Source organism: Ambystoma mexicanum, chromosome 12 (genome assembly GCF_040938575.1).
Source record: "Ambystoma mexicanum isolate Mex_15411 chromosome 12, UKY_AmexF1_1, whole genome shotgun sequence".
NCBI lineage: Eukaryota > Metazoa > Chordata > Amphibia > Caudata > Ambystomatidae > Ambystoma > Ambystoma mexicanum.
In genome coordinates this window covers 963213869-963241617 of record NC_090936.1, presented here as the reverse complement: position 1 = coordinate 963241617, position 27749 = coordinate 963213869, and the positions used below count along the sequence as shown (strand labels likewise).

The 27749-nt window shown below is 45.6% G+C and overlaps 1 protein-coding gene across 4 annotated transcripts in view; it reads left to right on the top strand.

The window, feature by feature from the left end:
• Positions 1-27749, top strand: part of LOC138514136 (zinc finger protein 420-like) — a 1401466-nt gene that overhangs the window by 789460 nt on the left and 584257 nt on the right. For all 4 annotated transcript variants that reach the window (XM_069629436.1, XM_069629435.1, XM_069629434.1 and 1 more), the window contains one exon: positions 25034-25117. In XM_069629436.1, coding sequence (XP_069485537.1) covers positions 25034-25117 — 84 coding nt within the window. The remainder of the gene's footprint in view (positions 1-25033; positions 25118-27749) is intronic.

Below are 27749 nucleotides of genomic sequence, written 5' to 3'. Positions count from 1 at the left end.
ACCAGCTCAAGGGAAGAAGATTCCTGCAGGATCCTCTTGTGTCGTTGGAGTTGAAGATTCGGACCTGCAGCAGGGCTTCACTGGGCGGTTCAGTCGTTGTAGGGGTCCTCTTCCATCAGCTCCTCGTCGTTTTTTTTCATTCCAGTGGCGACTCTGCTCTTCCAGACCTAGAGACCTGCTTTTTATGCAGTTTTCACACAGCCTGGCTGTCAGTCACACAGCAGGGTGGCTGTCCTGGCCGGACAGTCACCTAGCCAATCAAACAGGAGTGCGGCATGGGTTACCAAGGGAACCCATGGCAGGGGTCCTAAGACCACTCCCTCACATCCTGCCTACCCAGACTTTCAGGCGCCTAAAGGAGGGCTTCTGTGCAGAAGCCTGTGAAAAGACGGTGAACGAAGGAACCAAACCTGGTTTGGCGCGTAGAGACGAACACGAGAAAGACTTTACTAAAAAGAAATGGCGACTAAACCCAGCCGGAACAATATTAAAATCAATACGGTCAAGCGGGTTTAAGTTCGAGGCTACCAAGATAGCCTAAAACAATACCATGGTTATTTAAGACAACCGCGGTAGGAAAAATAGGGTAGTTACCACTGCCACCAGCCAAGTCTTAATGGAAAGGTAGCAAAACAGGGCTCCAAGAGAGACAGACAAAAAGGGATTAGAATTAACCCTTTCCAATACTCCATGTAAAATGGGGTGTACTGGGTCTGTGGTTTAAAGAGCCTAAGTCAAGTCAATGGTAACTTGACATGTTTCTGGGAGACAGTAGTCAGTCCCAGAAACTGGAGTGAGTGGGAAGACTGAAAGACAACCCTGTGTCACTGCACTGAGGGTGCTGTGTAACACACATAAGAAATTGATGTCTATGGAGTAGGTGAGGCTCCATAGCCCAAGATCACACAAAATGGTAAAACACACAGCAAAACACATGTAAGAGTGGGAAAAAGGCTCACACTCTTACCAAGTGAAAAAGAAATCCTGGAAATCCAGCAAAGCTGCTGAGGGAGTCAGTAGGTAAGGGAAATTAGCCATTTTGGAGAATTCTCGCTAACAATGAGGTCTACAGTGAACCACCTTTTATGATCAGCATTTTCCCCTACCAATTTTCTTTTTAGACGGACTAAGTTATTTAACATGGTCATCACTACGCTATTATATGTTTCAACCAGCTTGTCCGGTGAGTCTAGGCAAGTCTTGGAACACATAGTGTTGTTAAGGCAGCTCTGAAGATCAGGGGCTGTAACATTTTTAAGGCTGCAACTGGTGACATATTTAGGGATGTTAATCTGTCTTCTTGGAATGTCCTGAAGCTGGATGATAAAGTTGATTGTGAAATGTTCAGACCAGATACAGGTAGTATTTTTCTCAATAGTGAGATGAACATTTCTCACACTGTCCAGCAGTGTGCATACCAGTTGAGGTGAATGCTGAGAGGATTTTAGCGACTGTTCCTATTCAGTACTTTTGCTCCCTACTGAAACTGGTACTGTTTCATTACAACACCACTGTTGAGAAATTCAGGTGCTGTTCTAAAACATAGCAGTCCTACTAACAAATCTGGGTATGTGGTCACTAAATGTACATTAGCGCTGCTGCGAATAGTTGACATTGTCTGAGTGTTAGCTAGATGGAATTACCAACAGAGTAACATGTTTAATAAACAGAGCTTGACTCATCCCAGTTTTCTGTCAGCAGTGACCTGTATGATCTATGGAGGTACTGCCAAGAATAGCCTGTGCAATGGATGCACATGGAAAAATCGAAGGTGTCGTTGTGGGCAAGTTTGTATGCAGTACCCTTTGGGTGCACTACAACAACCCTGACTACCTGGCAATAGGAACCCAAACTTTGGTATAAGCTTGTACTTCACAGCTTGGCAGCGTGTTGAGCAGCCAGACTTATCTCAAGAGGGGTCAGTGTGAGCTGTAGGGGAATTACATAGAGATTCACAGTGACAAGTATTCAAATAAACACTTGCACACAAGGTTTCTTGAATAAACAATTACTAATTTATGGATCAGTCAGTTAGAATAAGCCTTCTTCAGAAGGGAGCAATATAAAAGTAACACACAAATACACTTCAGAACTACACACTCTTAGTTTCTAAATCAGTAAAGACCCTTTTGGGATGGCCCACAGTCAAAACCTACACCCTCAGGTGACTTCAATAGCTAGGATGCTGGGGACATTAATATCTTTTTTTTAAAAAAAATATTTTTTATTTTTTGTGACCAACACACCAAACATTACAATTTAGAGGACATTTACATTCAAGTCTGTTGCGATATAGTCATACACCAAACATTTACGGTCCTCCCCCTCCTTCCCCATTACCCCGAGCCCCTATTTCCATGCCGCCCGCCAAAATATCTCATTGTGCTCTCACATCTCCTGCGTGGAGTCCCCATCGGGGGCCACCTTGGGGGTTCCTGCTAGTGTGGACACAAGTTGTCTCCATTCAATCAAGGGTCCCACTTCTTCCTCCCCACCCCTGCTGATTGCTTCATACCAGACCATTGTTTCAGCATCCGCCCATTTTAGGAGGTCCGTCCACCACCCCTCTATTCTGGGGCGCTGGGCGGACTTCCAGCACATTGCAATTCTACATTTGGCCAGAATGTAGGCCAGGTCCTTCATTTTGCTAACATGCTTCAGGTTACGCGGTCTGGCGAACACCCCCAGCAAACATGCCCATGCTGATTCCACCTCCAATGTAATCCCTTTCTCCGCCAAGCGCAACTTGAACTCTGTCAAGAAACTGCCCACCTCCGGGCAAGCATAAAACATATGTACTAGCCCCGCTTCCGCCTCTCCACATCGTGGACACTTTTGCGCCGCTGGGTTCCCAAACTGGGCAATCCTACCGGGGGTCATATATGCCCTATGGGTGACGTAGAGCTGTATCTGTGAAACCTTGCGTTGCGAGACACCTTTTTGTGGTACCTCTGAACTCTGTCCCATTGTCCATCTACTAGGGGTTCTCCCACCTCCTCCTCCCAATCCCGTCTCAATTGCAACACCTCCTTACCCACCCTGGACATCAGTAATTCGTATATGCGGGACACTTCATGCCCACCCCCCGAGATATCATACATTGTCTCAATGGCCATATCTGGTTCCTCTGCTAACTCTTCCACAGACCATCTGTCCAACACCAGTTTAGTAATTCTAGTATGGGTAATGTGTTGGCCTGCATGCACTCCGGTGTCTTCCATCAGCCTACTGAAATCTAGTGCCTCGCCCTCTTGCCATACATCCCGAGGGTCACAAGTCCCGTTGATTCCCAGTATTTACAGACCGCCATTATCAATTGCGGGTCCTCTCCGCATACCGCTACCAGCGGCACCTGCGGGTAGCACGGTGTCTGGATCCCCACCAGCTGCCACGTTTTGTTCCAGATTTCCCAGCCCAGTGTTAGGAGCCCTGCCCTTCCCTGCACCTTAGATTTGGGCAACCACACCCCCTCCCTCAAAAAATAAGGGGCCCGAGTCCTTATACAGCAGCCTGGTCTCAGCGGACTCTTCCTCAGACAGCCACCTGGTCACGTACTGAAGTTGTCCTGCCAGATAATACAGCTCAAAGTTCGGTAAAATTATGCCCCCTTTGTCGCACAGGTTTTGCAACTTCCATAAAGCCACCCTGTTTCTGGTATTGTGCCAGATGAAGCCCCTACATAAACTGTGGAGTTTTCGAAAAAAACGTCTGGGGAACATACATGGTATATTCACAAAGAAGTGCAACAGTCTCGGCAGGACCACCATCTTAAGCAGCGCCGCTCTACCCATCATTGCCAAGGGGAGTCTAGACCAGAACCCCATGCTGTTCTTAATACCTGCTACTGCCCGCTCTGTTGTTTGTGTTCTTCCTCCACTGAATGGTATATATCAATGCCTAGATACCTAAAGGTCCTGGTCTGCCAGGGTATCGGCAAGACTGGCAAGTCTTCCACTGGGACCCTTCTATATCTTCCCAAGGGGAACAAGCTCGATTTCCTAGGGTTCACCACTATGCCCGAGAGGGTGGCATAGTGTTCCATCACCTCCAGGACAAATTGCAAGTTTTCCTCTGGGAAGCGCAGGTATAACAGGATATCATCTGCATACAGCGAGGTGAGGTGCGTCCCTCCCTTTTTGGGGTTGCCGATCTCCCCATACTGTTGTCTGAGGCAGATTGCCAGCGGTTCCAGAGCAAGGATATACAACATGGGCGACCATGGACAACCATGGACAACCCTGTCTCGTGCCCCTGCTGAGCTGCCATTTGTCCGAGATCATGGCGCCAGTTTTAACCCTGGCGGTTGGGGAGCTATACATTATCTTGGCCCACCTCAAATACCCCGGCCCCATACCATACTCCCTCAGCGCCGCCAGCAGCCACGGCCACCTCACCGAATCAAAGGCCTTAATCGCATCCAATGAGGCTATCGCCATCTCGTTCGGGTCTTTCTCAGTTTGTTCGATTATGTGGTGGAGTCTCCTATGATTGTCCGTTATATTCCTTCCTGTTTGGTCGGTATGGACCAGTTTCCCTATGACGCGTTTAAGCCTGTTTGCTAGCACGGCAGTAAGGATCTTACTATCCTGGTTAAGCATGGACAAGGGTCGGTAAGATCTGCAGTCCGAGCCTGGTTTGCCTGGTTTCAGGAGTGGGATTATTATCGCCTCCCTCAGGGACATCGGCAACTCCCTTTGTTCATACGCCTCGTTTAACATGGCGAGCAGCGGGGGGAGCATCTCCTGCTTGTATGTTTTATAAAATTCACTCGGGAGCCCATCTGACCCTGGGGCCTTACTCGTGGGTAGGTGCTGCACCACCATCTCTAGTTCTTCAAGAGTGATTGGGGCGTCTGAGTCCTCCCGCTCCTGATCACGAAGCTTTGGCAGGCCTATATCCTCCAGGGTTTCATGGGTCTCTCTTCCCATCTCCTCCCCCATGTCCTCGTATAAACGCCTGTGGAATCTGAAAAATCCCTCATTGACGACTCCTTGGGTATCCCAGGTCTGGCCATCTCCGTCCTTTAGCTCCCTAATCACTGGGTGCGGCGTTTCGTTCTTGTAAAGCCAAGTTTATTTCCTCCCGCATGTTGCCTCTCAATGTACTTTTTGTAATTTAACTTACAGAGCCTGTTCCAGTGCCCACTACTAGCCTGCTGGAGTAGGGCCACCCTCGCTGTGTCTTCCTGTGAGGTGCATCCCATCTGTATTATCTCTTCAATCTACCTCTCTGTCTCCCGTAGCTCCCGCTCTATACCCCCTTGGAGCCCTCTAGACTTAGATATGGCCACGCCCCGCACTACTACTTTAAACGCCTCCCATAAGGTGCCCTCCGACTGCACACTGCCGGTGTTAATATCGAAATATTCAGTTATGGCCTCCCTTAGGTACTCTCGCAATCCCAAATCCTGTAAGGCCTCAGCTCTGAGTTTCCACGTCGGGATTGTCGCCCTGGGGGGGCCGATGCCTCCACTCCACCACTAGGGGGGAGAGGTCCGAGAGCACTCTAGCCTTGTATTCCAACCTGTCATTTCCCCGGCTATTCCCGAGGACACAAAAATGTAGTCCAATCTGGTGTGTGAGTCATGGGGGGGCTGAATAATGCGAATACTGCCTGTCCCCCGGGTGCAGCAACCTCCAAATATCGTCAAGATCAAAGTCCCGCAGTAGGGCCGTTAGTGCCTTCGCCGCAGGGGTTGGTCACTCGAATTTCTTATCGGACCTGTCCATCTTGGGGTCTATTGTACAGTTAAAGTCGCCTCCCCAGATGGTAGCGCTGCCCATTAGGGGGCTAATTTTGTCATATAGGGCCCTGTAATAGGCAGCTGTGTCCTGATTGGGGGCATATGTGTTCATGATGTTGACCTCCCTATTCTCCAACATCCCCCCGCACCACTAGCATTCTACCATCCAGGTCTGGCATGGATTGGAGCAGCTGGAAAGGTACATGAGGTGCTACCCACATGACCACCCCCTTTGCAAATGCCGAATATTGTAGCTCCTGAGTTGGTTCCCCTCCACTTTCTCTTGACCACCTCTAATTTGTCCCTAGATAGATGGGTCTCCTGCAGTAATGCTATATCGACTTTCAGCCTTCTCAGATACATCATTACTTTGTTCAGGAGAAAATCTGCTCTCACCGGAGGGGGGTCAGGTTCTCCATCCAGAGGTTAGATCCCTCAACCTTCACGCTTGGCTTCTGAAAGGTTGAGGTATAAGGATTGGGACCTCTCTGAAGACGTGATGGAGGTGTTACTTTCGGCCAGACGGCCTGCAACAAAGTCCCTGTACCGTTGCCGTTGGAGAAAGTTCTGCGACAGGTGCAGGGTTAAGAATGTGGATCCTTTTTCATGTGACATTCCTGTGGTTCTGTTTTTTTTTTTTGCTTTCGTTAGCCCACAAGGCCCTGCAAGTGGGTACCATTAAAGGTTACCTGGCGGCGCTGTCCATATTTAAGCGTTCGTCTGAGGAGTGCTCTTATTTCAAAATTCCTTTAATTTGTCAGTTTCTGAAAGGGCTCACTAATGTGTTTCCGCCGTCACCTTACCAGGTGCCCGGTTGGGATTTGAACCTTGTTCTGAAGTTCCTCATGGGTGCTCCATTTGAGCCTTTACATTCTTGTCCTTTGAGACTGTTAACCCTTAAAACTGTCTTTTTAGTTGTGGTTACTTCCGCTCGCAGAGTGAGTGAGTTACAGGCACTTTCTGTTAAGCCACCCTTCACATTGTTTCTTAAAGACAGGGTTGTCCTTAGGGTTCGTCCTTCCTTTTTTCCGAAAGTTGTGTCGGAATTTCATTTAAGCCAGAAGGTTATTCTTCTGGCATTTTATCCTCCTCCGCATCCTGGTAAGGAAGAGGAGAGGCTCCATAGGTTGGATCCTAGGAGAGCTTTAAGTTTCTACATTTCACGCATGTCCCGGGTCAGAGTGGACGATCAGCTCTTTATAGGTTACGCTGGAAGGCGTTTGGGACAAGCTGTTACTAAGCAGACTTTGTCTAGATGGATTATCTTGGCAATTTCTGAATGTTACCGCTTGGTGGGTAAGGACCCTCCGGTAGGCTTACGGGCCCCTTCTACTAGGGCTATGGCTGCCTCTACTGCCCTGCAGAGGGGTGTTCCTATTCGTAACATCTGTGAAGCAGCCACATGGGCTTCGGTCCATACTTTTGTAAGACACTACTCCCTAGATTCTATCCATGGGTAGGATCTGGCCTTTGGCAAAGCGGTCCTTTACTCTGCAATTTAATTGGGCATTCTAAATTTCTATATTCTAAATTGTTTTCCCTCCTTCATACGTTGGTGCTGCTTTGGGAGTCTGTCATAGATATGGAATACGTCGGAGGACCCAATCCCCTCGAAGAACAAGTTACTTTCTTACCTGGTAACGTTCTTTCGATGGGATGGTCTGACGACATATTCCATATCGCTCCCTCCCTACCTGCCCCCCTACAGAATTTCGTATGCAATACCAGCTTATGTTTCCGCAAGGTTTTCTGTGGTCATACTGGCAGAAGATTGGTGCCACACGTTCTGGGGAAAAAACTACAACTGAGGCTACGGGTGTCGTGCGTCCTACTTATAACATCCGGTAACGTCGGCTCGACGGAGGCCCTCGAGGACAGCGTATCAACGTCATTGACTCAGGACGCAGACGCCGAAAATTTTCTGAAGCAGCACAGCTGTGATGATTACCTGTCATAGATATGGAATATGTCGTCGGACCATCCCATCGAAAGAACGTTAGCCGGTAAGAAAGTAACTTCTTCTTAACCATTGCAGCACCTTTGACTAATCTCTTAAAAGCCTCAGCCTCTCCAAAAAAGAGTGGCGAACCGAAGAAACGGAGAGAGCTTTTGTTTCTCTTAAAAATGCTCTCACGGAAGATGCGGTTCTTCGCTGTCCAGATTACTCAGCCCCATTTTTTCTGCATACTGATGCCTCTGGAACTGGCCTTGGAGCTGTTTTATATCAGAACCAAGGGGAATCTGAGAGGCTGATTCTGTTCATTAGCAGAAAACTTCTCCCTCATGAGATGCACTATGCGACTATTGAAAAAGAATGTCTGGCCGTCAAGTGGGCCATAGAGGCACTGAGATATTAATTGTTAGGTAGGGAATTCACCCTAATGACGGATCATGCACCATTGGTATGGCTTGCACGAAATAAAGACACAAATCCAAGAGTGCTACAGTGGGTTCTTTCTCTTCAACCTTTCTCCTTCAAAACAATTCATCATCCAGGGTGAATGGTGGCTCAGGCTGACTTTTTGTCGCGTGCACATTCCCTTCCCGAACGTAAGGGCCCAGAAGGGGGGGGGGGTGGTTATGTGACAGATCCATGCTGAAAAGGGTCTCTAATCATACCAGGCTATGCAGCAGTGTGAAATGATCAGAATACTAGGGCAGATCTGGTGAGATTGATAGGCAGCCTCATCTACCAATAGGATGTAGATCTGGAGGAGTAGGGACCTTTCTTCTAATGCTCTGTGTTTTTGTCTGTCTGTTGCCAGGAGACAGAAGGGGAGGAGTCGGAAAACGTCTGTTATGAGTGGGCATATTGAAAAGCTACGAGAAAGAAGATATATATTTGGTTACAGTAAGAGCAAAACATGGAAGCGCAGTTTGTTTTGCTGGTTTGGTTGTAGGTGACGTGTTGTATGAAATGTTTGATGCAGGAGTGGCCGCCTCTGCGACGGCTCTGCTGGGGGTGTGTCCGCGTACCCAGCATTAGTGAAGTCCAAGCCGGCAGCTGGGGTGTTAGGGAGAATTCTCATTTCATGGCTAATTTCCCTTACCTATAGAGTCCCCCAGCAGATTTGAAGGGTTTGTCTCTTTTTACCTGCTAAGAGTGAGACTCTTTTTCACACACTTAGGCATTTTTGCTACGTGTGTTCTAGGCTATTTTTTTGTTTAATACCTATGGGATCTTTTCTCTCACCCATAGGAACCATCTTTATGCACATGTGTTACACAGCACCCTCCGTGCAGTGACACTGGGGTGTCGTAGCGACCCCCAAACATAGACTCCATACCCTGGGACTCACTACTGTCTCCCAGGGAATGTAAAGTCCCCATTGACTTTACTAGTCGATTTTTATGAACTTAACCAGCACACCCCATCTTAATATGGAAGTACTGGAAGGGGTTAATAGTTGTTCCCCTATATTCATTTTCGAGAGGGTTTCTGGCTGGTGGCAGTGGTTACTACCTTTTTATATTCGACCGCAAATATTTCTCTATGGGATTTTCCCATTGTTCGAGGATACCACTTTTTCTGACAGCCTCTTAACATACCGCCAGTTTATTTTATTATTAACTTTACTCCGGTAGGTTTTATTTGCCAGAACTTTGATAAAACTTCTTTCTCGAGTCTTACTCCATTTTCCTAACCCCGGTCAGGGATCCTTTGTTCGTCCTTTTGGCGGGCTTCTGCCGAGAAGCCCTCCTTTCGGCACCACTGAGTCTGGGGTAGGTCTGTTGTTTGGGAGGGGGAGTAGAACCCCTGGACAGAGTTGCCAGAGCAACTCAGGTCGCACTCTAACCTGATAGGCTGGAGGGTCTCCCGCCAAAAAGACCACTCCACTGTGTGAGTGACAGCTAGGCTCTATGAATGGGTCTCTTTCTGCATAAAAGCAGGGTCCTGAGGACTGGAAGAGCAAGACGTCGCCACTGGAACTACGGAACCGAAGGGAAGAGAAGCCAGAGACCTCTTCAATGTCTACAGCACCGGCGAAGCCCTGCCGAATCGTCTCACCACTTTTCTTCCAGACGACGAGAGGAGATCTTCAGCGAAGTGCCTCCGTCCCTTGAGCTGGTGGGGTCAACCAGTTCGCCCATTGCATCCTCGGGCCTGCCTTGGTCGAATCGACAGTGCCCCGCACTCAGAGACCGGATAACCAGGCAGCTATCTACTCGGACCGCGATTAAAAGCAGCATACCTTTTAAACTTCGTTTGGCAGCACCGCGGCTGGTTTCATCCCTGGGTAGTGCAGCAACTCGAACCTTCCTCCACGACGAGAGCCTCTCTTCCTCGGTTGGACCCCTCGACCTGCAGGAACTACCAGGAACAACCGCCACCGCAGGAGCCACTTCTCCACATTTAAGGTACATTGTTCCGCTAGGCCGCCCTTTCTCTGTGGTGTTTGAAATCCTTTAACTACTTGTGGGGTCGGCCGCCCTCTCTCTTAACATTGTCTTTGGCGTTGCGTCTACCGCTTCAAAAGTTTTCTACTAAAGACGTGACTGCAGCTACAAGAACATTTTTGCTCCTAAGGTCTTGGTCCTGTAGCACTGATTCTGGCTCAGGCCTATTGACTTTGGCTGATTTGTTAGACCTGCTCTCACTACATTAGAAATGAGAAATGTGTTGATGCACTAAAATCTTCTAAACCCCTCTTCCTTCCTACTGTTTTAACCTGTGGAGTGCCATTTTTCTCAGTTTTCATTCACTTATCTTTTAGTTAGTGTTACTGTGCATTACTTGTTCACAAAACTTCAGGGAAGTGTTGCTAGGGGGTGTCTGAAGATATTTCGACTTAACTTGTACTTTCCCCCCCTTTGTTGAATTGCTAGAGTGCCATTTGTAGTTGGTTTTCACTGTGCCGTTTTGCTCAGTTTTCACTCTGCCGCAAACGTGTCTACAATTGAATAGGGAGTTGTATATGCTTTTCTTTTGACTTAACTTACTTTATTAACTGTGATCTATGTGTTGACTTAGAAGTGTATAAAATAAATATTCTCTTTTTAATACAAAACTTTGGTCAGTGTTTCTGTGCTCCATAGTACTGTACTGCCTAATGTGTCAACCCTGAATACTGCTCATCTCCCTCTTGAGATAAGTCTGACTGCTTAGCTACAGCTGGCAACTAAATCTTTGTGGTACAGACTGATACCAAAGGGGACTTATTGCTCTCACCTGTAGTCCTAATCTGGGGTAGTGCTCCCTAAGGGAACCGCCCTGGATTCTGCCTAACCTGGGGAACAGCGGAGGCCTACGCGGACCAATCGGTAAGTGGTCTCCGCCCATAATCGGAAGAAGAAATCACAACAACGTGTGACAGACGAGGCTCTGAGGTGAGTGACGCCGACAAAAGGGAGAAGCCGTCACTGAAGTTGCACCTCTGTCGAAAGTGTAACGCTGAGCACACGCGTTACATGGTGAGAGACTAGAACGTATGAAACAACACTTTTAAAAGGTGCGTGTGTTATCTCCGTTGCCCATACTTCCTAGTCAAACTAAATGGAAGCACTGGGTAATGGTAAACGTCTGAATTGAGGATATCGGAGGTGATGGAGACTCTCAGACAAGGGTTGTGACGAAGAAACGTTTACTTTTATTGAATATACACACGATTCTTGTGAAGAGGTATAGAACTATAAAACAAGCCAGAGTTAGGCGAAGAAAGAAAGACAGAAGGATGTGCCTCAGACATTAAGAAAACTCAACAAGGGAGGAAAAGATTAGAGACTAATGGACTATAAAGTAAAGATGGAAAGAAAGGAGATAGGAAAACGGGGAAATATAAACCCAGTATAATACTTACCAAGACAAAGTAGGTTATCCTGTGGGAATCTGCATATTCTCCAGCAACAAGTATCCTTTAACAGAGACTAGTTAATAAAATGGTTTGTGGAAATCTTACGTCTGTGTCTGTGTCAGTGTCTTACTCTTATCCTCACCATTGAAGCATTGACACTCGGGTAATTACCGGCACGGCTACCCTCAGAGTCATAATGAGGCCCACAGAGTTTTGATTAGAGCGGCCATGTAGGAATGTGACGTAATGCATACCCATTATCATCTCCAAAAAGAATTTGGCACTAAAGTGTGTGAGATAATTGAATATATGTAATTCTCTGCTTTTGTTTGTTCTTCCCCGCCTATGTTTGCCCATTATCTTTGGACATGTTCTTTTGGGTATGTAACCCATGTCTTTTTGCTTTTCTTCTTGTCATGTGTAAATTATATAACTTTATCTCTTTAAATTCTTTGGAACTTTTTATTTTGTACGTTAATAAAACATTGGTAATTTGCACACAACCATGTTTTGTATTCTTAATTATTTTTAATGATAATTTTGTGGTCATTGTATCAGCCTTGAGAACGACTAAGTTCGAAACACGTGTAGGCTGACTTTTTTGAGGATAAAACAGTGACGGATGAAGATATGTCAAGACTTTTCAGTTATCTGAAACATTGACTTTGAACATAAAACTAACATAGGTTGCAAAGTACGATTTGCCAATACTGTTACCTGTTTCACGTTTATTTTTTTAGGCCTATATGGGCAGAACTTTTTGGAATTGGCTACGCAGCTTACTGAACATTTTTTGATTTTAAGTGGTCATAGCGCACCTCTGAGTGGTTTGACCTGCTTCCTCTGTTACTTGACTCCAGTATTGTCTCAGCACGAATACTACAATACCTTTCAGTAGCCTTCGACAGTCCACCACGAAACTCTCATAAAAAGATTTCAAGAAATAGGCATTAAGACAGAGCCTTGCTATGGGTATACTCCTTCCTAACAGAAAGAACAGAAACTCCTGGCTAAGGCCCTTCACTTCAGCACCACACACACATACCAACCTGTGGGGTCGCACAAGGCGTATCCATCTCGCTGCTGCTCTTTATCACATTCCATGGCCTAGTGAAATGGTCAATTTACCAGAACCTTTAAAAATCTCAAAATAATATTGGCGAACAACCAAACACTAGAACGACAAGTAAACAAAGTAAAAAAGAAATGCTTCTCTTACTTAACGCACAATCACACAGATTCTACCTTCCTCGCCTTCCCACAAAGAACTCTTTCTATCATATCTCTCGTCATGTCAGGAATAGACCACCCCAACAGCATCTGCCTTGAAATGCTGGATTACCTCACCAATAAACTCAATTGAATACAGAACATAGCAGCAAGACTACTCTTCAGACTCAACAAGAGAGAACATATCACACCAGCAATGAGAACCCTATACTGGCTACCATTCAAAAAATGTATTTACTTCAAAAACCTTTGCATAGCACACAGAACAATACATGGCCAAGGAATTGATTTCATACAGGAAAAAATGATATACGCCTCGCACCAAAGCAATATTCGAAACTGAAATATGGCAGACCAGCGTTCTCTTTCATAACAGCAAAACATTGGAACTCACTCCCCAAAGATCTATGAGCAACAGAAGAAGACTTTAAATTCAGAAAACTACTTAAAACCTGTCTCTTTAACTCACCCACCTAAACCGAAAGCACTAATGAGAAAGAAGAAAACACGACAGTGAACATAGGAAAGGCACTGCAAACCATTGTAAAACCAGCTCACTTTGTTACGATTTGGACTTGCCCAACGAAAGGAAAAAAATATTGACACACTGTAAAAGAAGGAATTTCGCCTAATTGAAACAATGCAATTTATAAAAAAATCGCAGTTCTAATGGAATGCGCCCGCCCAGCGATTCCTCAGCTTGATACACTCCCAAAGAAAACAACTGCAAGAAATTAGAAAGCAGAGACATTTATAACAGAAAACTCTAAATAACCGCTCTCCTAAAATGAGTGTCCAGTCCATCCAGCGAATCATGGCAGCAATATTTGGAATAGGAATGCAAAGGGGACCATGTTGCCCCATAAATCTCCATCAGTGGCACGCCTTTATTTGTTATGTTACGTTATTTAGATTTATAGTGCGCACTGCTGCCATTTTCATTGTCTCCAGGTGCACAGGGGGATCAAATAAATGGATGGCTAGCAAGGATTAGTTAGTGGGACAGAGGGATTGCACAAGAGAGTTTTTTGCTGTGCTGTTAGTAGCTTGAGTTCAGAAAAATCTGTCACTGTGTGTTGGGTTTGCTTCTAAATGATATAAGTTATGTGTTGTCTTGGTGGATGGGTCCATAGGGCATTGTTTTATGTCTATGGCATAGTTCTGGAGATTTAGTGTGTTGGTTTGAGTGAGATTATAGAGTGGGTGTTCTGTTCGCTGTGTGATTTCTGGTTTGTGCTGTGGTCGGGTTTTCTGTGTGTGGTATTTGACAGTCGAGCAATGGGTTTATAGGAAAGTTGAAGGTTTTTAGGAGGGTTAGTTTTGAGGGAGATGGAAACATTTCTTACCAAAGATTCCTCATCACCCTGACCTACCTTGCTTCGTAGAGCAAAACAATTGGTGGAATGTTTTAAAACTTTCCATCATAGGTTCTCTCTGCATCTGAGCACTCGGGCAGGGAAGGGGGAGGACTGAGGTCATGAGAGGTAGTATCCTTTTTTAGGACGGCAACAACATGTACAGGTTCAAGGAAGCAGATTGTTGAAGATATTCATTGCCGAGCTGAGCTGCACTTCGCCCCCGCCGATAAGTTACAATAACATCTTGCAGTGAATATCTATCACACTGTGCAAACTAGGAGGTGAATCCATACAAAGAACATTTCACAGTAAAATTATTTTCCTTTCCTCATCTGCATTTCCTCATTTACCACATCTCCCAAGAACCCAACTGTCACTTTTGTTCATACTAGAAGGTTGCCCTGTGGAAGCATGTTTTGTCCCGCTTTATATCCTCAACAGAACATCACTCAAATGCTATTCCCTTAACAAGCACAACTCCTAATGTTTCCATCTTGGCTTCAGAGTTACAAATATGTTTGATTATGTTTTACTTGCTCATTAAATGAGGACATTTACTACTGAAGAATTCTGTTTGCAGAATATCTGAATAAGCACCTCTATTGAATTAATCTGAAGTCTTTGCACAGTGTATCCACCTTATTTCTTAGATTTCACATAACTACTCTGGATGGCTTTTTGTATTTTTACGCCAAAGGTGCACAATGGTGGTGTTTGGATATTGTTGATTTAAATCCTATCTTCACAAGGAAATCTGAGGAGCAAGGAATGAGATGCAGACATACGCGGAGGACTCATGGTTTTTGGTTATAAGCTTTTATTGAAACAAATGGGGGTTGGAAAATGCCTCACTATCCCTATTCTAGGAGATATTTTCCTACCTCAACCAAAACGAATGGGTCTGTCCTTTGTCAAGATGCCCAAAGCAATATGTGTCCTGTGTCCATAATCCTATTCTGGCCCTCACACTCTGAAAACTAACTCTAAGGTGAAAAAGGTGTTGTCTCTGATTTGCAGAAGTGCACAAATGTTCCAAATGAACAGAAAAGTTAAAATCCAATGGAAAGGTTTCGAATAGACAATGTTCACAGTTCCAGGGAATGGCTCCCTTCACCAGATTCCTTGTACAATTAAGTAAAGTTCAAATAAAGAATAGTCATGCTCATCATCAGCCGAGAGTATTACTCTCTCTTCTTGGTGTGTTCCTAGTGTGTAGGCGAACAGCTCCCTTCCCCAGGTTTTCTCTTCCCCTTTAATGTGATTCAAACCCTAAGGGCATCCAACTTTCGATGTATTCTCCTTTTTACTTTAACACAATTTCTATGTGGGTCTCAGACTCGTTTTACATCGATTCCCAATCTCAAGGGCATGGCTCTTCCTTGAGATTCTCTTTTCCAGATTAAGAACAGTTCACACACTTCAGCTTCACATGGTATACTTTCCTGCCAGGACTTTATTTTACAAACCTTCAACTTCACCTAGTACACTCTCCTGCCAGGACTTTATGCTAGGACTATTCCCTTTTTCACTATGAAATTACTGTAGCCTACCTCTTATCCACTTTCAATATTTGCTTCCATTTTTATCAAAGCGTTCTTTGCCCTTTTCTGTGAGCGTGTTGCTTTCACCCTTGAGATATGGGTTCAATAACACATTTGTAGTTTGGTTCAAACATAAGTTAACTTCATTAGCCTCCCTGTGTATCTCTTGCTCAATTCTCATGAGGCGGCACACTGTCAGTCAACCCGGTAACCCATCCAGTTTCTCTGCCCTTACCGGTAGTTCTTTGCGTTCCGTTGCTTCGGTTCCCTTTACTCTGCGTTACTTCCATGGAATGGCATACGCGTGCAAGCAACCCATCTACCTTCCCTGAGCTTACTGGTTTATTCTTGCATTCCTTCACTCTGGGATTCTTCAACTTGCTGGGTCAGCGTGCGTCCCATTAACCGTTGCGTTCTTGCTGTGTTTCCTTCTTCGGTGCACGGTTACTGCTGCCTTCTGTTCTCGAGCAGCAAACTGTCTGCACCTTGGTTTATCTCTCCCACGCTTGTGCTTGCTTCCACAGTGTCTACCATGGTGTGGTTCCCCTTTGCGTGGTTCTTGGTGTATTCACCGGTCCTGGTGCATCCCAGCGCCTGCAGGTCTCTCCTCTTCTTCTGTCAGCTGTTGGGGAAGCCGCTTTAAACTTCCTGCCATGATTATATATTCTCCAGCAACTAGACTATTGCGTTGGTTTACCGTTCTTTATCATTTTTATTGTTCCATTGCTCTTTCTCATTTCAGTTGTTATGAGACTGTTTCTTGGATGACGTTGGGGAAGTTGATACTGGCCCTCATTGGGATTGATAATTTCAATTGATTGTCTTTGTCCCGCAGATTCCTCATCTTGATAGATATCCATCATCCAGCTCTGCTGCTCTGAAACTTTTTATCTTTGTCTTGCTCGGTGCTTGATCATCGGCTCTGGAAGTGACGTCAGGCATTGTATAAATACCACGTCACTAAGCCACATGCTTCAATTCCTTTTTTCTGCATGCTTGCACGCTGCATCAGGAACACAACTCAAGTTTTCTCAATGTTCTTTTGTACCAAAATGTAAATTTTCCTTAGAAAAACTGGATGCAATGCCCTCTCACTGGGTTTCAGGCTAGAACTGATGCTGCAATTGTGGGTCCAAAATGTCTGTAACTGACCCCCCACAACGTTTGTCTGTGGTGCCTTGGAGTTGGTCACGACACGGAGACTGCGCGTCGCGCGCAAAGGTGCAGCTGAAGTCATTACGTGAGAGGGCTGGGAAACTGGCTTTGGCCCGGCTGTGTCGTCTCTTTTGATGATCAGGCCGATTTGCTGGCCCAAGTTCAAGGTCTACAGGCCACTATTGGCCTGGATACTTCCCGGCCAATAGTGTTTGAATTACCGCAGCGCAACCCTACACTTCGGCTAATGCAAAGTTCAGATCTCTGGTTGACAGAGTTGTTTACACCCTTGTTCTGAAATCATCTACCACACCTATTCAAGGGTATGAGCTCGGTTACCAGACATTTGGTCGAAAAAAATTGGTCGACCAGACAAATGGTCGAACCAATTTGGTCGAAAACCAAATGGTCGAATTTTTATTTTTTATTTTAACCCTTTTTTTTATTTTTTTGGGGGGGTCCCTCCCCCAACCCCCTTTTTTTCTCTAAAAACCCTTTTTTTACAAAAAGAAAACCCGAAAAATAAATATATAAATAAAAAAAAAATTCGACCATTTGGTTTTCGACCAAATTGCGTCGACCAAATTGCAGTCGACCAGTTTTTTTTCGACCAATTGACTGGACACCTATGAGCTCACAGACATCTTGGACGAAGGTCCCACAGTTTAGTTGAGCATTATATGGCATTCAACCCAGCCATTGCGGACCAGTTACTTTCATTATGGCAGCACCCTTGCACTGATCCGCCCTCCCCACCCCCGCCGCCCCTCGTAAACGCAAATTATACGGGGAGGTATAGGCCGGCAAGAGGAGAGACTACTTTCATCGCTACACACCCTTCCCCGGAAGGGCTGGTTGTTCAAGCTGCCACTATTTCCACCAGACCTGCGGCATCCACTTCCAAATACCCTCTGTATAGGGCACACTCGTGGAAGTACCGTTTAAGCACCTGCTTCACCGTTAGTTATGCTGCTCCACTGGACTTTGCTGTGGACTTTGCTTTCTGTTGTGGACTGATTGAACTTCAACAAAGGTGCTTTGTTGGCCCGCCCACGCAGGATCAGTCATGCTACTTCGCTCTATATCACCAAGCACGCATGCGTGCACTCGTGGAAGCACCGTTTAAGCACCCGCTTCGCCGCGAGTTACGCAGCTCCACTGGACTTTGCTGTGGACTTTGCTTTCTGCTGTGGACTGCTTGAACCTCAATAAAGGTGACTTTGCACCGTGATGCACTGATTTTCATTCAACAATCAGCCTTGCCTGCCTTGCTAAGCCTCACAAGCCTCCCTGATTTTTTTGTTTCATTCCATTCCAGGTGCTTTGTTGGCCAGCCCACTGCCCACGCAGCATCAGTCACGCTACTTCCCTTATATCACGAGCATGCCCACGCACAGCATGCGTGCACTCGTGGAAGCAACTTTTAAGCACCCGCTTTGTCGCTTAGCTGCGAGGCCGTGAGGCTGCGAGAGCACTTTGGGCAACTATTGCCCGGTCACACGCAAGTGAAAAGGACAGTGGTTTATTGTCAGACTAATACCTCTGTCTAGTCGGGGGAATGGCTTTCACTGCATATTCATTGAAATCTGACATGCCTGCTATGTGTCCATCATCCTATAATGGCCCCATTACAGCTTCACAGACGTACCAGTCTGCCATCACCATTACCCTTGTTGTCCTTCGCACTTGCGTAATACGGGTGGTGGCAGGAAACCGGTGTCTTCTTTCCAACCGAATATGGTGCCCCTGGCCACCACGATGATGTTGTTAGCAGCTTTTTCGAAAAGCCCTAGGACGCCTGGTATGCATACAAATAATTTACCATGTAAGCGGCCTGTGATGACTTGTGAGCGGATGAACCTACAGCCATTATCAGATAATACAATCCTGGAATCTGTAAATGGTCACAGTATATCCTCCATACCGAGTTGCTAGTTATCACCCATCTCATTTCCAGTTTTTAGCCGAGATTCTACCGATATTTCCATTTACGCCAGTCAGTGTGACTCCCCAATTTCCATTATGGACAAGGGGAGTACACATACCCCGCAATCGATTACACTTAACTCAACTTTGGCTGAGGCCCATTCCATGTTGCATTCCTTTGCTCGCCCAACTCTAAGAGCTCACAGACCGGTGTCCAATGTGGACCACTCGTCCCATCTATCCATGTTACAACCTGCTTTAATAGCAATCAATACTACAATTCTGAGTCTAGTCAAGCTATTCGAAACTCTGGATGCAAGGCTGACAAGACAAAGCTGCCAATTTGCTGACTTAGTTAAATGGCTAAATGATAATTGTCCAGTGTTAATGGTTAATAAGGGACATGAAAAACTGAATTTCAAAGAACTAGAAGACTCAGTGGTAGCTGTTGGAGAATATAACACTCAAGTGGATATGGGAAGAGGGGAGACCCTGCAGGATGCGACGGTCGAGCCAGCATGTCAGCTGCCGGCCATTGCAGGGATCATTCATCCCATCGAGCCTTCCCCTGATGTAAGTGTTAGACCCACAGCAGATGACTCATGGGTCTCTTCTGCATCTCTGATCCCGAACGTAGCTCTGGTTGCTTTCGGCGAAGGAGATGTGCTCCCAACTCAGTTGTCTTGTCGTGCAAATTCCCACCAAGCCATCTATCAAAGGGCCTTCCACATTTGTAAAAAAAAGTCTAAAAACATTGCTGGAACTAAGATTGCAAAGAGCACTCTAAGTGCCTTTTTTCAGGTTCTCAACAATTCTGCCAAGCCCAAAACCCAAACTAGTGCTCCAAGTGTAAAAGCACAACAAAATGCAATCGCATCAGTTTCAGATTGTGCCGACCCATAAGCTCATGATACTCTATCTTTAATGGGACCTGAGCCAGTCATACCTATTCCTTCCTATTTTCCTCTTAATGATCTAGTTCATATCATTGAACAAAAAGAGCGCACGGAAAAGGCCTCTGTTTCTAACAAAGCGGTCAAGAAATCAGTTATATTTTCTGCATCAGACCTGATACCTTGCTCTACAGAAAGCACACAAAATCAAGTGGTAATGACAGAACTGAAACAGATGGTCGACATATACCTTGCTGCACTCATAGTCTTCCCCAAAATTATTATCCGATAGCATTATTGGGTGCTCCCAGGAATTTTTTTACAAAACTGATCCTACGAGACTTTAATGCCTGGACATTGAGACATCAGCTGCGCGATCCTCAACAGATGTGTTTCGTCGCTGCCATGGGCACTAACATCAATCTCCTTTGCTTGAATGCCATCAAAGCACAATGCCAGTCGATAAAACAGCCAGTCTTTTTTGCATTTGTAGATCTGGACATGCAGCGTTCGACTCGATCTCCCGTGTCATTTTGATGGCGAAATTAACCCGAGACCAGTGCCCCTCTACGTTATCCGATGTCATCCATGCCTTGCACTCCGACACTACTGTCCGAATTGGATTGACTCTTGATGGTCTTTTGTTAGAGGCCATTCACACTGCCAGAGGACTCAAGCAAGGGTGCTTATTAGCATCCACAATATTTAATTATTTTATCCACGCTGCCAGAGATATTTTTGACAATGTGATTTCAGATTCACCCAAGTTTAATGAGCAACAGATAAAAACACTAAAGTATGCGGACGACCTTGTCCTGATTTCAAAGACTCAGAGGGTCCTGTAGAACTTACTATCGGCCTTTGAAACCTATACAAAACAAAATGAACTAAAAGTTAACACTGCCAAGACCCAGGTAGTAATGTACTGGCCGAAAAGAGTTGGGAACAAATTATTTGTCTGGTCTATCGATCACAATTCACTGTTAGTGGTTTCCCAATACACATATTTAGGCATAACCTTTGAAGGAAACCTATATGCCAGAGGCCAGATAGGAGGAGTAGAATCCAAATTAGCCACTGCAATTTCGCAGGCAAAAATAATCATGCATAAATATGGCAAATTTTCTATTAAACCAGTGTGGCATTTTTGGAATATGAAGGCAGTTCCATGTTCACTATATGGCCTTGAAACCTTATCAGTTCATTTGCCTTTTCAGTTTGACAAATGGGAGGCCAAATTTTGGAGGCATATTTTACATCTGCCACAATGCACTTCAGGCGCCTGGATGAGATTTGAATTGGGGTTGATTTCTCTCCAGGCACTTTATCACTGGCGCATTACAGCGCTGTTCAGGAAATGTTTATTGTCCAAAGAGTTATTGGTCATCTTAAAAACTCTAACTCAATACATTTTCTCTGTAAAACATAGTTTTGTGACTGCTTGGAAAGTGAAAGTTTATCAAGTTTTGGCCAATGCGCATGTTTCTATTGAATTGTTGCTTACCAACCCTGATAAGGCTAAAGCCAAGATATATGAGATGGACTGGATCAGAACAAGAGAACTGTGTCTCCAGTATATAGATGGTGACCTATCCAGGTTTCCCCCCAAAAAAGTACGCACTTTGCCACCATACTTGGTGAGAGCACCAGCATTGAAATATCGCACAGGCATATTACTACGATTTAATCTATGGATCACCAAGGATTTACAAGCTAATCGCAAACTATTGTTGCTTTTGTTTGATCCGTGGTACGCCTGAAACTTTATTTCATTTGATCAGAGTGTGGTGCATTGAGAGATCGCAGAGCGATTCACTTTTCAAGACACAGTACATCATTAGGTCATTTGAAGGTCGACCAATGCTGGATGGTCATTTTGAGTTCCACATACATGTCGATACAAATTGCAACAATTATTTTTCTGTTAAGTTTGAATCTGGACACGTTGTCGACAAGTGAAGCCTTAGTTTTTGGAAATACATGAATTCTATCTTAAAGGTCAATGTAGTATAGAATTGCACTTTTTCATTTCCTTTTTTTCCTTATTCTTTTGTTGTGGTTGATGAAGAATGTTTTGATTGTGCATCATTTTTATATATTTGTAATATACATTTTTAATATGTTATTATTATGTATACATTTTGAAAGGTTGATTTATTTCAGCTGAATCAAATAAAATAAAAAAAATAAAAAATAGGGAGGGAAAGAGGTTGGACGCATTGGCCACAAAAGTGTTCACGTCCGGCAGCATGGCTCTCAAAGCCACCAACATAGCCTGTGGATTAGCTAAATATTTCTTCATCTGGTGGAAAGCTGTGGAGCATGCTGCTGAATACGTCCCTGTGGTTCTATGCAGGACGGATTATTACATCTAGTGAAGGATGGGAAGGAAGTAGCCAGGCAGTCATTGCAAACGGTCCTGGAAATAGCAGACTGCATTGGCCGATCTATGGCTTCTGCAGTGGTAATGAGGCGACAGCCCTACTTGAGCACTTCTGGCTTCTCTCTGAATGTTCAGAACAGGCTGCTGGACATGCCCTTTGAGGGAGACATGCTTTTCGGTCAGAAAGCTGGCGAATCATTGGAAAAGTTGAAAGAATCCAAGATTGTTGCTAAGACATAGGGCCTAGCTGCACAGCCGGCCAAGCCTGCCTTCTGCTTTGCCTACAGAGGCAGAGGCTATCTGCGTTACGTGCCCTATGGTAAGAAGGCGCAGCTCCCACAAGCCATGCATGAGCAGAGGTGATTCCTGTGTCCTGGAAGGGGCAGAGGGGCTTCTAGAGGCCAACCAGCAGCAGCAGTGGTGGGAACGCCTGTGACCCTTAAACTGCTTTTATTTCCCCTCTCACAATGCACCGATTGGTGAACGGTTGGCATGGCATTGGCCCCAGTGGCTGGAGATAACCTCTGATGCCTGGGCCCTGCAGTTCATTTGGTGGGGTTATTTGCCCTTTCTAAAAAGACCTGCGGACAGACCCCCCATTACCCTCAATCCAACCCAGGAGAAAAGATCCAGGAACAGCTGAGAGCCCTGTTATCAAAGGGTGCCGTGGAAGGAGGTACCTCCTGAACAGAGATAATCGGGCTGGTATTTCCTAGTGCCCAGAAAGGGAGGAGGTCTCTGTCCCTTTCTGCACCACAGGGCTCTAAACAAGTTCCTGAGGAAAGACAAATTCAGGATGGTGACGTTGACAGAAAGTCTCCACGCTCTCGGACTTCAGGACTGGCTGGAGTCAATAAAACTGCAAGACGCTTATTTCCATCTCAAGCACAGGACGTTCCTAAGGTTCTTAATAGGAGACAAGCACTATCAGTTCAAGGTGCTCCCCTTTGGGTTGATCTCCACTCCAGGGGTCTTCATGCTCATGGCGGTAGTTGCGGCTCACCTTGGGAGATCCAGGATTGATTTATTTCCTTATCTGGATGACTGGCTGATTATGGGGAAGTCAGCAGGGCTAGTCTTGTCTCATCATGCGGACACTTACTTACTACTGCACAGGGTGGGCTTCCCCCTCAACTTGAAGAAGTCCCATTTGACACCATTTCAAAGGCTCCAGTTCATCAGAGCAATTCTAGATACTTAGGTAGCGAAGGCATTTCCTCCCGAGGCGAGAGTTGGCAACATAGCCCAGATGGTGCATTTGTTTCAGAGCCACGCCACCTTACCAGCAGCTTTCTGCCTCAGGTCTCATGGCCTCCTGTATTTTCCTAGTGCCTTAGGCCAAACTGTGTATGATATCCCTCTAGTGGCTCCTGAGGGACCAGTGGTCTCAGTATCTGGGAGCACTCCTGGATCTTCTCTGTGTCCAACAGGTGGTCCACGACCATTGCTTCTTGGACAGGTGCAGCAACCTTACGGCGGGGGAACCCTTTGAATGGATTGTTTTCTCCCAAGTATTCCTCATTTTATGATATTTCCATACCCAGCTTCAGCTGTTTCAGAAGTTCTTTCCTGCAAAAGGCGCTGCCCGTCGAGGTCAGTCGACTCAATGTCCCTCAGAGTCCTCCATCTCAATGTCAAAGTCATTGATAGTATAACGCGCGCAGCAACCTTTGGCTTCATTTCTGTTTTTAAAGCATGTGTAGGATAACCCACACCCGACAGTTACTTCTCCTGAAAGAGCGAAGACTGCAATCACATGGACAATTCTACTGCGGGCAGGTTAGGTCTGTGTCTAAAGAATGTAGCACTGCCTTTCCAAATAAAACTTCTCGACTTGAGGAAGAGTCCTGATTGTAATGTTTGGTAACTGTGTGTATGGACGACCATGTGGCAGCCGCACAAATATCCCACTGGTCGCAAACAGGTCCACTTGAGGGGTTCCCCAAAGGGTGAAGATCTCTTGAAGGACTTCCTGGGATAGTTCCCACTCGTGGGAGAATGTGCTCTGCCTGCTCGGAGCGTCCACCGCTGTGTTCTCCTCTCCGGTTAGGGGAACTGCCGATAGGGAGATTCCTTCTTGAATTGCCCAGAACCAGAGCTGCATAGCCTCTCTGCACAGTGGTACACCTCCTCTTTGGTTGAGTAGTACATGGCCACTGTGTTGTCTGTTATTATCAGGCCGTTCTTTGCCCTCACAGAGGGCAGAAAGGCTTTTAGAGCTAGTCTGGTTCTCCCTTCAAAATGTTGTCCTTGCAGGCCCACCACAGGAGATCCTGAGCGACTCTGGGACCTGAAGGAGATCTGACATCCTGCCTGAGAATTGAGACCATTGAGTCCTGAGAGTCCACTGGAGAGTTTAAGGAATTAAGGGCATGTCATTTTCCCTAATGATGTCATGTCATTTCCCAGAGGGTTACCTCCCCACCAGTGGTCCTCCCTCATATAGCTGCCCACAGGGTCAGGATCAGTTAGCAGCTTCTGTCCCCTGGCCACATAGGGGTAGGCTATCTCAGGGAAAGGAGTGATGACCTCATTAGAATCATCACAGAAATTGTAGACATTTTAATTGTAACTGCTGGTGCTTAGGAGTTGGCAAAAGGGCATCTCCTGATGCAAGTATTCTGTGATGAAATAGAACATAACTCTAAATTGAGGGGAAGACACAATTCTGAGGGTCAAGAAGATAAAACTACAATTAACAGATAGGACAGTGGAAACCCAGCTGTGTGTGTGTGTGTGATGGGAGAAGTGACTCATAATTCAGTGCTAAATGTAAGGCCTCTATCTAATGTAGGATAAAAATTAAAGATATCCTGATTTTCTTAAGGAAAGGGAGCTGTGTGAACATGCATATGGTAATGTAGTGATGCTGATTGGGATCAAGGCAGTAACCAGATAGCTAGAAACAGTTTTGCATAATGGAATGTTCCAAAGTCATTGGATAACAGATGCAAAGCTAGAACTGTTGTGATTTTTAGCATTGTGAGAGAACTAAGTGTGCACTCTATTTAGGTACCTCTCACGTGGACCGTCCATGTCACAGAAGAACAGAATGAATATTTAGAAGGATGTCAGAAGACGTTTCTAGAGGAAAAAGTAAGTGGAAAAGATTGAATTTCATGATGGTTGCTAACTAAGTACAAGGTAACATCACTGCATAAGCATTTAATACAGCGTACTTGATAGTGAACAAATGATTTATTTAGAGTGACAGCCCTAATGAAATAATGAATGGGTTTAAGCCACAAAGATAGATGGCTGGTAATCCTGCTTTAGGGAAGCATCAAGGAGAAACATTGTGGAAGTATTGAAAAGACCGCAACTCTAAAATATATTGATGTGACTGTGATAATTCTTGCTTCATTTGTATCCCTGGAGCGCTGCTTCTGAGCATCTTTTTCTCCACCCTTCTCCATATCCTATCTTCTCTAGAAACAAATTTGGGTTTGAAGTATGGAGGATCTTTGTGATCTCGACTTTAGTTCAACCCTCAAGTACACACCTAGGTGCATTGGTAGCAGCACATTACTGCAAGCTTTCAACACTCCTAAAATGGCTATTTAGAATCACCCCTGTGGACAGGTTCTGAGAGGGCCACGCTAGTCTGGTGAAGAGGGAAAGGCACTAATGTCTAGCCAAACTCTATCAGAGTAGTGTGACTGAGCAGCAAGGCTTAGAGTTTGGAGAGTCTGAGATTGGTGAAGGTTTCAGTTAAGCACACCCAGAACACTCTTAATAACACAAGTTGGGCAAAATGTATTAAGCAAGGTAGGATCACCTGAGTGGAGTGTCACAAGGGATTGGGAGAACACCCAAGAATGAGACATGGTATTATTCCCCCTTCCCCAATACACCTTAAAACCTTCTCCCTCATTTTTAATGGGATATTTCCAGCCCCATTCCATGTCCCCCTCCGCATTTCCAACAAGTAGTGGGACGAGCAAGAGGTGACCAAGAGTAGTAAGGTTTAACCATAGGAATAACATTGGGAGGCAGAACGAGGCTTACTACACTTTACCATTAGGCTGTCCCATTAATGGATTCGGGCAGGGCCAGGCATTCCACCTTAACCACACACACCTGACTCTCAATTCAGAAATAAAAGCAGTGGTTCTGCCAAGGAAAATGAGCGAGTTGGGCTTTCTGGTTGGAACGTGGAAGCAGGGGAGCAGGAAGGTGCAGCCATAGAAGCCTGGAAGATCCAGAGGAGAGCGGGACACCTAGACGCTGACCCAGTGTGTCAGAGGGGGTTGAGACGTTGCGAGGGAGCAATATCTCCAGGGAGCCGGAGTGAGGTGTGCTGTAGACTGTTGGCTGCGTCCAGGCCAGTGCTTGTTCACCTGTGACGTGAGCCGGTCACAAGGGTGGCTGAGGGGCAGTTGGTGAGACTCTGACCTCAATCTACAGATCCCACGGACCTGCTCGCCAGCGCTGCACTACCGTGGTGAGTTTCAGACAGCAAGAGAGAGAGAAAAACTTAGTAGGGTGCGGGTGGCTGGAGCGGGAGGAAAAAGTAATGAAAGATGTGAGCAGCATGTTAATCGGAAAGTGAGAAAGACCAGAGAAAACAGTGCGCTGGTGGCACGATGACCAAGAAAGAAGCGAAGAGGGAATGAAAAGAGTGTGAACGACCTGAAAGCAGGAAAGAGGGTGCGAGCAACCCGAAAGCAGGATAAACAAGAGTGGAAAGCAGAGAGGGTGCAAGCATCCCGAAACAGGGAAGAGGTCACGAGCGACCCGAAAGTAGGAAAAGGAAGGTACAAGAGTACTCAGCTAAGTGAGAAATGTGTGCCAGGGGCACAGCAAAGCAGGTGAAGTGTGCAAGAGGCACGATAAAGGAAAAAGAAAGTGCAAGTGTGCACAGCAAAGTGGAAATAGTGAAAGAAGGTGCAAGGGTGCAAAAGTAACAAAAGATGAAAGAGAAACAAGAGCAGGTTGGAAAAAGCACCGGAGGAGAAAGGTGCCAGAAGAAAGATTCAAAGTGTAAAGAGAGGAGCCAGAAGTCGGAGTGGTTGCGCAGGATAGAAGCAAAAAACCTGGCGTTTTCGAAAGTCTCTGAAACTGCACATGAAAGAACTATGAGTTGAAAGGTACATCCTGACATGGTGAACTTTTATTTAAGACAAGAGGGGCCTGAGCTTGGGGAAGGGAACCCTGAGAGGTCCACAAAAAACTTTTAAACCCTGCAGGAGAGGCCTAGACTTGGGGAAGGGAACCCTAAGAGGCCTAACGGGAACTGTGTCCTTTTGTTTGGAACTGTAAGGATCGAAGCTTGGGGAACGGAACCCCAAGAGACTAAGAAACATTGGGAACTTTGACTTACTGCAAGAGCCCTATGTGGAAGGTTCAACTTAAAAGGACAACCCTTTTAAGTTTAACTATTTTTTTTTAAACTGGCAGAACTGCACTTGATGGTAAGGCTACCTGAAGCCAGTCTTGGTTTGCATTTTCTTTTGAGCCACAATTTTTTCTTTAAGACACCCGATCACATCCTATTTAAGAGTGAGGGCAAGATTAGGTTGTGACACAGATGGATTTTGGTTTTGGACTTAGAATTCGATTGCCCTTTGATACATCTGTTGAGGGAACAAACCGCTTGGAGTTAGAGGCACTTAGGCATTACACCAACCCAACAAAGTTCAATAAAGGTTTTCAAACTATTACTTTTGAGTGTGTGTCTCTCTTGATACCAGGCCTGTCTCACAACAAACTCTTAGCAATTAAAACA